At 42.8% G+C, this 12,914-nt stretch overlaps 1 protein-coding gene across 1 annotated transcript in view; it reads right to left on the bottom strand.

Annotated features, from left to right (window-relative positions):
• The window catches only part of pde8b (phosphodiesterase 8B), a 35,593-nt gene extending 27,142 nt beyond the window's left edge, over positions 1-8,451 (bottom strand). Inside the window, exon 1 of the mRNA XM_068706506.1 lies at positions 8,065-8,451. Within this exon, the coding sequence (XP_068562607.1) occupies positions 8,065-8,349 (285 nt within the window). The 5' untranslated portion in view covers positions 8,350-8,451. The remainder of the gene's footprint in view (positions 1-8,064) is intronic.
• Positions 8,452-12,914: the final 4,463 nt, after the last annotated feature.

The following is a 12,914-nucleotide window of genomic DNA, read 5'->3' as shown; positions in this document are numbered from 1 at the left end:
AAGTTTGCTGGTGCGCTTCATTCATTCAAGGACTCAGACAACCAAGAGGAAAGACAGAGAATAAAGAAAGACAGGAAGTACATGTAGACACAGATGCATTTTTGAGATGAGTTGTTATTCTTGTTTTTGGAAGCTGAATATTTAGATTTTTAAAAAGTGTGGATATACAGATGATGGAGTGGTTTATGAATCTGAACATACTGCAAAGACACTCAAAGAGTTACATGTAGATCGGCTATAAAACGGAGAGAAATAATAACATTGGTAGTGCACGTCTGATGTATGTTGTGCATCGACTTCTTAGGCAGCATCTAACTATATGATTATGTGTCGGAACGGATCATTTCCCATCATTTCTGAGGAAGTATAATGTTGCCATGGAGTCAGTCGGAATATTTGTTTACATTTGTTTACATTTTGGCAAATTGGCTTCATTAAAAAGTATTCCTCTTTGCATTGTAATCACGGATGTACAGACAACTATCACCGGATGAATTTGATACCAAATGAAACCTAAAAACGTGACGATTCTCAGGCAAGTTCTGAAGTCAAATGACGAGGTTCTTTCCCCCCGTATGATTTCTAAATGGATACAAGGTTGCTTATATCAGAGATGATGATATCCTAATGAAGTGCAAGTCACACTGAATCTATAAAAATGTGCATCACCTCTGTGTTGTGTGTTTCGTTAAGAGAGACAAACCACAATAATGAACTTGCCATTGTTTTCAGAACACTAGCACCTCTAGCAGCATCTCTGCCTCTGAACCTCCACGGTTTGAAACCCTCGGACTCTGATTTTAAACTACTGGCTAACTTAATAAAGTGGAGCTGCCTTCCTCTTGAACTCATTTCAGCTCGATCCATTGTTTTCGTGAAGCGCTTAGCGACGTCGGCTTTGAACAAGGTGCCGTATAAAGAAATCCTTAATTACTTACTGGGGCCCAGGTACATCATATCACTGCATACACTGTACACACATTAGGATACAGAATAAACATCGCTCTCATTGTGAGAGGCCCGCGCCACCATTTCACTGCAGTTTATTCTTCAGAATGCAATAAACTTAACAAAGTTAGAGCACGTTTAATGTATTCTTTTGAAGGTGTTTTTTTTTCACTGTTTATGACGCCGTTAGATTATAAAGATGACAAGTGAGTTTACATTATGGCTGCGGAACAGAGAGAGTTGTTTACACTCTCGAGCCAACGTCTAATCATTTTTGAGCAAGTGACAAAGAAGGGTGTATTTCTCATAGACTTGATTCTGTGTGTGTGTGTGTGTGGGGCTCTTACTTTGAAACTCATGAGACTGTTTAGGAATAAATGATACAGTATGACGTTATTGTTGCCTTCAGAGCGGGGTTAAATCCTCTGATCCGATGCATTAGGAACCACAGTGAAATGTTATTGGATATATTCTGTGTATTGCCAGATAAATACCGAGCTTTCGGCGTTTTATATTACTCATCATTGTGAGCAGAGGGCCGCGGCGTTTACGTGAATCACAGTCCACGAAACAAGGCGGTCTTTTCTGCGGGGAAGCGGCTGCCTTCATCTTCCTCATCCTTTAGGCTTCTTTCCACACCGTGAAGTCACGACAAGCTCACGCTGATCGACTGGTATTGTGAGGTGGGTTGACTTTGTCAACACGCAGCGAGACGCGCATCGCTGCGTGTTTGGCTGACATCTCGAAGTGGATGACGACACACCACCTCAAGCTCAACCTAGACAAAACTGAGCTACTGTTCCTCCCGGGGAAGGGTTGCCCGCACCGGGACCTGTCCATCACCATTGATGATACCGTGGTGACGCCGACTCGGACTGCGAGGAACCTGGGTGTGACCCTGGATGACCAACTGTCATTCTCGGCAAACATTTCATCCGTTACACGCTCCTGCAGATTCCTGCTCTACAACATCAGGAGGATTCGTCCCTTCCTGACTGACGAGACGGCGCAGGTTCTCATCCAGGCTCTTGTCATCTCCCGCCTGGACTACTGCAACTCTCTACTCGCTGGAGCCCCGGCGTCGGCCATCAGACCTCTGGAGCTTGTCCAGAAAGCTGCGGCTCGCCTGGTGTTCTATCGCCCCAAGTTCTCCCACACAACTTCCTTTCTCCGTTCTCTACACTGGCTCCCTGTAAGAGCTCGTCCAGTTTAAGACTCTGGTGCTAGAATACAGGGCAGTGAAAGGAACAGCTCCTTCCTATCTCCAGGCCATGGTCAAGCCCTACACCCCCGCCCGACCACTTCGCTCTGCTGCCTCGGGGTGATTGGTCGCCCCGTCGCTCAGAGGTCCTGGCGGCCGATCGACCCGGTCACGGCTGTTTTCTGTCCTGGCCCCACAGTGGTGGAATGAACTTCCCACTGACGTCAGGACAGCGGAGTCGCTGCCCATCTTTCGGCGCAGGCTGAAAACCCACCTCTTCAGGAAGTGCTACCCTGAGCCTTCCACTTAGCACTTATTGTTTTCATACTAGCTTGTTGCACTTATTGTATTCGTATTACTTATAGCACTAACTGTTTTTCTTGTTTCTGCACTGTACTTTGGCTCTGAGTTATGCTCTGCTTCATGCTCTTAGATGCTTGTTTGGAAAAGGAAATGTACTTATGACTTCTGGTGACTAGTAGTTCTTTTGATTACCAATGTTGATGCACTTATTGTAAGTCGCTTTGGATAAAAGCGTCTGCTAAATGACTGTAATGTAATGTAATGTAATGTCCTGTGATCAGGCTTCTTGGCTTCTTACCTTTAAATTTGATGTTCACACTGCCATTAATAGCGCATAGTAACAGTCGCTTTATTAGGTTTTTTTTTTCTTTAATACTACATTTAATTAATCAAAATTCGGGTACAAATGAGCTCCTATTCTAACACTTTCTGCTCTGCTTTATTATAATATGTGCACCGACTGTGTTTAGCCCAGGCGGCAACCTCCAGTTCTGTTGAGTGAAGCCAATACAGAAGTGTGTTAAAGCTGCATTCTCTCTAATGTCCATCAGGGGGCGACTCCTCTGGTTGTATAGAAGTCTAGTCTAAAATGACTCTACTTCTCTCTTGATTTATTCCCTCAGTAAACATTGTAAACATGAGTTTATGGTCTCAATCTCTAGTTTCAAGTCTTCTTCAATACAGCATGATGTTCATTTAGTACATTATGGTCCATTTAGAGTCAAACGGACCATAAAACAGGGTATGATTTAGGGCAATGGGCGTAATCCAAGATGGCGACGGCGGAAATCGCTGAACTCGAGGCTTCATAACATCAGTCCACACACCAACGGGTGACGTAGCGGCGAGTACGTCCTCTTCTTACACAGTCTATGGTTTAGCCGCCTTAAATAAAATACACCTGGGACACAGACTGTATATAAGAAGTGGACGTAGTCACCAGTTTGGCATTTTGGCCGTCGCTATCTTGTCTTTCGCAACCAGAAGGGACACGAGAAGGTGGAGCTTAGTACAAAATGCAAAGCAACAAAATTAAAGCAGTAACATTGTGCAAATAAACAGAGACATCCATACGTACATACAAGCACATACAAACAACCATATGGACAAATACGGTGTGTTCATTTAAGAAAATGCTCGGGTCAAAAGGGAGGTCTTTAAAGTGTGACCTACTGTTTATTTATATTATATGTTTATGTAATCTCTTAAATAATGCTATCAGTGCTAACCCAATGGCATGGTAAATAAAGAAGTGTTGTTGAGACGGACACTTCCACTAACTATACAAATACTCCAGTACTAATCCTGGTGAATACAATTCCGCCTGACTCATCTATTCATGTAATTTGATATTGGGCGTCATTCCACCCAAACTGCTTTGCATGATTCTGGTTTGCAATTCCTCAACAAACATCCTGCGGCATCTGGATTACGTAATCAAAGTGCCATCGTCTCTGCTACTTCATTTCAAGACTACCACAAAAAAAAAAAAAAAAAAAGGAGCACGGAAACATGACTGTGCTTGATAGAAATCCGGACTATGCTCCAGGGAGATAAGGTGCGCATAAACACACACCTACAGGAACGTCTTCACATGTAAACAGTTGTCCCAGTCCAACATTTAAACTATTTTCCACTTCAGAGACTAGATGACATTCCTGCTCTTACACTCTCTCTCTCTCGCTGGATCTGGTTTAAAAAGCTTCTGTAGTGGCAAAAAAAAAAAAAAAAAGTGGTCAAATAAATCTGAAATAACAAGCAATAACAATAAGGTCAATACTGATGACAAATAATGAAACTTGCGCATACAATGCATCCATGTACAGACACTGAGAGAAGCATGGTCCAGCAAACACACACCTGAGCTCGGCCTCTCAGCAGCTCAGGTGTGCCTTAAATCAGGTCCCGCCCACCTCTGACTGGGCAGGATTTTGGATTTTTCAACACTGAGGGAGTGTTAGAAGTATTACAGCTTAACATTTCACAACCGTGTATGAAGCGGCCGATATGGCCAAAAATCTTCTACGGTAGCGGTTTATATCACGATACAGTAATTGTCTCCCGCGTGCCGTGATTGGATCTACGGTGGCCGACGTGAAAACGGAAATAAACGGCTCATTCGACAGGAACTGAAAACACAACGGGTGTAATTATCAGGAGATTCTAGACTAAAGAAAACATACTTATTTATACGTATTCCATTTCTGCCAATAGATCGAAAGTGACCACATTTGGACTGAGGAGGAGTGACGTAGAAACGACATATACGGCTCTGGTAGCAACCTGTCAATCATTGTGTAGCCCCGCCCTAAAGCATCCCCTGCTTTATGGTCTGATTGACTCTAAATGGACCATAATGTACTAAATGAACATCATGCTGTATTGAAGAAGACTTGAAACTAGAGATTGAGATCATAAACTCATGTTTACAATGTTTACTGAGGGAATAAATCAAGAGAGAAGTAGAGTCATTTTAGACCAGACTTCTATACAACCAGAGGAGTCGCCCCCTGATGGACACTAGAGAGAATGCAGCTTTAACACACTTTGGCTTCACTTTTTAGAACCGGAGGTTGCCGTCTGTGTACATCACAAAGGATACGGGCTTTGTCTACTCTGTAAGATACTGTGATTGTATAAACCATCACTTTCAAAAACAGCTAGAATCAACAGGCTTTTCCTCAGGATTTCGACATTGTTACTTCATAGATTTTTGATTAACTGATGTTTCTTTTGGTCTGTTGTTCTGCTATTTGTTGCTGACCTGCAACTTAATTTTTTGGAGGGGATTTTGTCACTTACATACTGTTATCCCTCCATTTCCTTTCTCAATATTATCTTTTCATTTGCAGAAATAAACAAAAGCCGACAAAGACACTTTGTACAGATCTAGTGTCAGTTTGGAACAGCTGTGTTCTTTTCTTTTTCAAAGCACAGAAGCTTTATTGTTCATCAATCATCTGAACTAGAGGTGGTTGTGGATTCATTCTCTCTCTGTGTATTGGTATTAGTTAGTGACTGTATGAGGCCCTGAGGGGATCTCTGTACAGACCGACCAGCATCAGCTCCTTCACATGTGAACGTTCACACCCCTGCAGTACTGACCGGAGGGGTAAACAAATGAATGACACACACACACACACACACACACACACACACACACACACACACACACACACACACACACGCTCAACACCATGGCAGATTATGTGGATCCTGCAGGGAAAGGCAGATGGTTTTAATAATAAATGGTATCATTGATCCTCTCACAGTTCTCTGAGATAGAGGAGAAACAGCTGACAAACCAGCCCAACACACACGCACGCACATACAAGCACACACACACACACACACACACACACACACACACACACACACACACACACACACACACACACACACACACACACACACACACACACACACACACACACACACACATGCATGTGTGCACGCGTGGGACTAGAGGACACAAGTAAACGCCATTAATTGTTGAAATGTGAGAATTAAAGTGGCAATCGCGAAGATTTTCATTTAAATAAATGTCTGTTTAGTCGTTATTTATCACCCACTGATAAAAGTATTGCTGTATTTACATATATGGAAACTTCTGACGCAGCCAAAGACTCCAGACTTTTAAACTTTGAGCACAATTCCTTTGTTTTAACTAAAATAGAAATTCAAAATCAAACATTGTAACTTGTAGAGCCTCTAAAGGTTCAGTCCAGCGTAACATAACATTAAAAAAAAAAAATCCACAAATGCCAAATGATATTACTTTTTTTTTTTTTTTTTTTTTGAACCAAATGTCCAAACGTATAGTTTACCAAAATCAGATGGTTAAAAAACAGGAAAGGTTATAAATCACGTTTCCTTTTGTGAATCCGGGCCTGAACGGGTTAATGTATTCTGAGGGTCTGATGACATGATCATCTGCTTCACTACTTCCTAACAAATCACAGCTTTATCCTCTGGGGCTCGATCATAAATATGAAGAAGTATCTGTTCACATGATCCCTCACGAGAGGGATCCATCAACGAGCGAAGAGCCACACAAATAATGTGACAGGACGAGTACACAACTCCAGCAGCTGACTCGTGTCACTCTCAGCTTTCACTATTAACACTTGGTGCTTTAGGACGTAAGGAGCTAGTTCACTTATCAGCTTTCTTTCTTGACTTCGTCCACCGAGGAAGACCTTTGAGATGAACGTTTTGGGGGGAAAAAAAAGCTAGTAAGTGCACCTTGAGTTAAGAGTTCTCCCTCTGATGAAAGCGATAAATAAACCTATTTTTCACGCTGTGGCTTAATAATTTAGTTTAATAGCTTATTACGTTTTGTTAACCTTCAGCGTTGAAGCGGAGCCGTCAGCGCCGCGAAGCGTCCGGAGGGAGGAACTGAATTTAACGGAAGAACACGTTTGGTCAAACCACAGATGATCCTTTGACTCTTTGCCCTTTTTGAGGCACACGAGCTGTTACTCATCTGACATGTGCTTCAGGGAAAACCTTATTCGCCATGGGCGTGCACTTAAGAGGTAATAAACTGTTAATAAACGTTTTGTTACAGCCCATGTTTACTCTATGCTGCCTCATGAGAGAGAGGACGGTGCAGAGACGTGCACAAATATGGATTTCTGGGATAATTTCGCCAACGTTGCACCAGCAACACTTGTAGTGAAGTTTTACTGCAACAAGTTAACGCTTTACTGTAACGCCTTGTGTTCATAAGTAGCATATAAACAGGCAATAAATGGTTTATTACACACTATAATGTAGTTGAGAGCAGATAAACCAGCAGCCATAGAGACTGGTGTATAAACAAATAATGAATGACAATAGAGTTGTAATAATTGACACTTTGCAACTGCATTAAAAGTGTGTCTTAATGTATTAAATGTTAATAAAGTCAGATTATAATACAAGGAAAATAATAACTGATCTGTTTGTCTCAAGCTTAAATGTAACAACCACCTTGATCTCCTGTAAACACACGATCACCTCAGTATCTCTTCTTTGAAAACAGCAGCGTTACAATGTTCAGGTTGCCAGGTTGTGGCTGGACTATGTGCACCTCCAGGACAGTGGAGGAGCCAGACTAGGGTGGTTTACTTTATGCATCTTCAGCAACAGTTGCTGCTAAATGAGGGTCTAAAGTTGACGTTTTGACGTCTTTAGAGAAAGAAATGGTAAAATCCTGGCAGATTCAAACTGAACATGCTTACATCTAAAGTCAAGATCAAACATGCGGAGCATTTTTAACGATAAAATATTAATTCCACAAACCCATCTGTCATTGATTACATGCATCTTTGACAGAAACAGTTCGTGCATGAGATCACATGTCATGTTGCATGTAATCTCTCCACTGATGTCTGGCTGCAGGGAGAATGAGAGGAGACCGAATGACTTAAAGTCATCACAGGATTGGGATGAAGGCGTCGGCCTCCTCCTCCGGTGATAAACAAACAAACAAACAAACCGACAGGCCTGCTCACGTGCGACTCCCCCCCACTCACGACTCCAGGTGATGGTGATGATGCTGTGACATGAGCCAGCGCTACCCGGGTCCGGTTCCCAACCTCCCCCGGCTGCACTACATCCCCGTGTACCTTGACGCTGGTGTGGCTGGTCTGCGTCTCGGCCTCGATGCGGACGTGCCCCCCGCCGCTGTTCTCCTTGTGATCGCGGCACGAGTTGTTGCGCGAGTGGCGGCTCTGGTAGGTGAGGACGGAGGGGATGGTCTCGGCCGCGTCGGTCTTGATGAAGAGCCCGTGCAGCGTGGCCGCGGTGCCCTGCGAGATGGTGGTGGTCTGGTGGGGGGAGTTGGATTCGTCCGAGTCCCGGCAGTAGATCACGCCGCTCTGAGAGACGTGGATGCTGGGAGCGCAGCCCATGCCTCAGCGACGCGCCTCCGCAGTCAGAGATCCCCCGATAATCAACGCCGACAATCGGGTACCACCGCCCGCATCGGCAGCGGGCTCGAATCGCTCTCTCCTCCGCACACCTCCGTTTGAGCGCATCGAGCGTGGAGGAGGAGGAGGAGGAGGAGGGGGAGGGGGGGGGGGGGCTATTGCAGGATCTCGGATGTCGATATCATATTGAGGACAAAAAGGTGTCTATGATCTAAAACCTTGCAGACGGTGCCGCGCGCTGTAGCGCGTCTATGAAATGAGCCGGACTAATAACAAGAAATTAAAAAAATCCACCTAAACGGACCGAACCACCTGGCTCCTCTTCATCACCTCTTGCTTCATGTCCGGCTGTGTATCTCCACTCATCCTCGGCCTGTGGAGAGTAAACTGGCTTTATGAAACCTCCTCTGTGTCTCTTACTTTAGTTATTCTGCCTGCAGATCATTGGCCACGTTCCATCCCCCCCCCCCCCCCCCCCCCCCCCCCCTCTCTCTCTACACCACTATAACATTACATCGCTTTCTTTCTCTCTCCACCATGACCCTCTCGTCTCCCCGGAGGCCATGCATCTGACTCCAGGGGTCGTTTGAAGCCTCGCTATGCTGAATTATGATTCTATGAAAGAAGTAGTGGAGGCTTGTTGAAAAACCACTTCCTGTCTTCTCTTCCAGCTTATTTTGATTTCTCGACAAAAGATACTGGGAAATATTCCTTTTTTTGTTTTGCCAAAATTGACCTTTGACATCTGAACTATGAGCATACAGGAAGGCCGATTAGTTTCTCGATTCATTCATCTATAAAATATCCGCAAATATAACAAATTAGATAATATATATATGTAAAAAAGAGAATTTCACCTTAAATGTTTTATCAGAATTCACCATTTCCCAAACCCAAAGTTGACGTCTTCAAATTGATTGTTTTGTCTGATCAACAATCCAAAAACCCAAATGTATTCAGCAGACCGTCACAATTAATAAACTGTTTCAGTTCTATGACTTTTACTATATTTAGTGTAACTCATGTTTTATTTTTTAATGACAATGGTTTATGTATTTAAAGTTACTGTGAGGAACTTTTACCTGGTCCTGAACCAGTCTCCGTTTAGTCCTGATCCTCTATCAGACCTCCATCAGTAAAGAGACCATCGGAGAGAAGATGGTCTATTTCTATAGAGTTATTCTTAACGCTCGTCATCGGAGCCACCGGGTCAGATTCTGGTGAAACCAGATGAAATCATGCAGGTTCACCAGAAACTCCTTCAGCTCAGACTCCAGCAGAGACCGGTCCACTGTGGACAGACCCAGATCCTCCAGCAGAGACGGGTCCACCGTGGACAGACCCAGATCCGGAGCTCCGGAGGGAGGAGGAGAGCTCAGCTCCCGGCAACAGCGGCAACAGCAGCAACAGCAGCAACAGCGTCTCCTCCTCCTCCTCCTCCAGGAGCAGAGCTTCTCCTCTCTGGGAGCCAACACCAACACCACGCTGCTGGAGACCCAGGACGTATTGCTGGACCCGCTGGAGGGAAGGGAGGCACGGGAGAACCAGAACCAGGACTGAGAGGGGCAGACTGTCAGACCCTGCTGCAGTAAAATGAGAGGTTTTCTAAAGGGACTCTGGTGCTCAGAAACACTACCACTTTAGTCCACAGGGACCGCCAGAATCAACACTAAATAAAGTTCCTCGTAGTAACTTTACGACTGTTATTTATTCAGTGATGAACCCTCAAGGAGCTACTGTATATGGACATAGCTACAGATAGTAGAAACAAACAGTGAATACAATAAATAAGAAAACGATTCATTAAAAAAGAAGAAACAAGCTGTTGAAAACTGGTTCCATGTTCTCAAAATGATGATCTTCTTTTCTATATATTATTTAATAATTTGGGGTTTTGATATTTGGTCAGACAAAACAAGCAATTTGGCGTCTTGGAAATTGAGGTGGACATCTTTTCACTATTTTTGACATTTCATAGACAAAACGATAGACTTGTCAGATCAATAGACAGTGAAAACAATAACAGATCCGTTTCTCTCATTGTCAATGTGGACAAACATAAAAGTCACAACCGCAATGTTTCGGTTGCCAGGTTGTGGTTTGTGTATGTGCACCTCCAGGACAGTGGAGGAGCCAGACCGAGTCAGGGATCAGGACATGGTTCAGTTATTGGTGCGCTGCGTGAAGCTGAAGGTCCAATCGATGTATCATTCATGCACTCGGTTAACAGTGAGGGTCAAGTTATCAATCATTGTGATGATCTTATTATATAACAACTCCAAACAGGTGAACTGGCTTGTGCTGCGTGTTGACCAATCGTAGCGCCGCACAATTAATCTAAATTATATCAAAATCACAATAATTGGTAAAGGCCAAATGCTTTGAGTATATTTTGATGCTTGTACTTTTATACGTCTACTTGATTTTGAATGCAGGACTATAACAGGGTATTTTGACTCTGTAGTATATACTTTTACTGAAGTAAAACACCTGAATACTTATTCCACCACTGTGGGTTTCTCCCTTTCTAATAAGCCATCACATCGGTGGTTGTTAATATTAAAGGTTGTCCCAACACTTTCTATGACACAGCAGCTAAGTACAAGTACACACTTAATTAAATACAATGCCGGGATACCTGTACTTCAGAGTATTTCCCCTTTCTGCTACTCCACTACATTTCAAAAGGGTAATATTATTAAATGTATGCGTCATATATTTATGTAACAGCTATAATAACTAGTCACCCTACAAATAAACAACATTAACAGAGAGCATTTTTCTACAATAAATACTTCTATTTTTGATACTTCAAGTACATTTAGCTAATGGTACTTCTGTACTTTTACTTGAGGAACATTATCAATGCAGTGATTGTACCAACACTGGAGTTTACTTCTACTGAAGTAAATCATCTAAATGTTACTTTAAGTATAAACTGCCGTCCGTGTGGTAATTGGTATTTGAGAGCACTGTGTACAGTACACCTCCTTCAGTGTACTCAGCACCATTGAATGATCTCCTGTTGAGACTGCAGACAGCCCCCTGGTGGCGGGCCTCACACACGACCATCACCTCATCAACACCAGTATGTTTTTATGAGTGTGTCCTCATACACGTCAACCAGCTGTGCACAGACTTTAAGAGCCAACATCCAGACGATGCAAATCAGCAAATACAAATTACAGCAAGCAACTATACACACCGTAAACAGCCATAATCAGACAACACACCATGTTATTAAGCTTAATAATGAGAGTTCTGCACATTATACCTCCCACCGTTAACATATGAACAACTCCAAATGTGTGTTTTCTAGAATTATGTAATTCTTTAAATATTTGTCAGAGTAAAGGAAACACATTTTCAGCAATTAGGGCTCTAAGTTCTTCGTTTTTTCATGCACTAACTCTACACTTTCTCTCACCTAAAAATGTTAGTTTGGCTCATAAATGAGCAACAAGTTACAGACGAGAAGCGCGTCAGTGGTTTGTTTGTTTCCTCCGGACATAAATTATTAAAGAAACTAATATAAAGTTGTTTTTTCCCCCCCTCGCAGGAAGAACGAAGCAGAGTTGTCAGTGTTTACTGCAGTAGCGCTCCTACCTTCCGTGGTCCATTGGGGAATAAAGCACTTTCCTCTGATGACAGTCCACTCATGTCTTAATGTCCTAAAGCCACGAAGTCGTGTCCTTCAGTGAGAAAACAAAAAATATAATAGTATAAAGCCGTTTGCTCTGAACATACACTGAGTCTGAGACACACGCGCTGTCCCTCAGGTACCGAGCGGCGGACACTTGAAGTTCGATGTCGGCCTCTGAACTTCTCAACCTCCTCGGTTTCAGGCTGCAGCGCGCGCGCTCGGTGTCCTCGCGGCCCTAGTGTCCTCACAGTACCGGCAGCCAGCACGAGGACAGCTGCGCGGGAAGTGGAGACTATTCAGGGTTTTATTGTTCAAACGTTTAAATGTTAAAATACAAATTAAAGTACTACAAGTACTACAAAGTAGTCCTATTTTAAAAGTAAACTGCACTTATACAACCTACACAGCTATTATCTAATTATTATTAATAATATTTACATTTTAATCAGGGTTGGGAAGATTATTACAAAGCCTACTGTTACTTTAAAATGTATTGTTTTTAAGTAAAAGTTATTATTATTGATATGTTGACATTTTCATCAGGGTTGGAGAGAGTACTACAATAACCTACTGTTACTTTAAAAGGTTTTTACTCAAATTTAAGTAAAGTTAGGGCACTTTGGTACAAAAGCACTTAGAGACAAGTTAAAATGTACTCTGAGTACTTAAAAGGGAAACATTGTAGCCTATATGATGATGATGTTTTATCATTTATGAGGTAAAGAGCACATTTAGGCAAAGTACAAACCCACTAAATATTGAATTACTGCACTTTGCATACTATTGACTATCAATTAAAACAATGCAACCACATAAATTATACATATTAAAAAAAAAAAAAGCAACAACACAGAGATGCATAAACAAAATAAACTCCACAGCTGCTGCAGCAACACACACACAC

This window comes from Cebidichthys violaceus, unplaced genomic scaffold (assembly GCF_023349555.1).
Source record: "Cebidichthys violaceus isolate CVI_PGR_0920_01 unplaced genomic scaffold, fCebVio1.0.p SCAF_12, whole genome shotgun sequence".
Classification (NCBI taxonomy): Eukaryota; Metazoa; Chordata; class Actinopteri; order Perciformes; family Stichaeidae; genus Cebidichthys; species Cebidichthys violaceus.
This window is presented reverse-complemented; position numbering and strand designations above follow the sequence as displayed.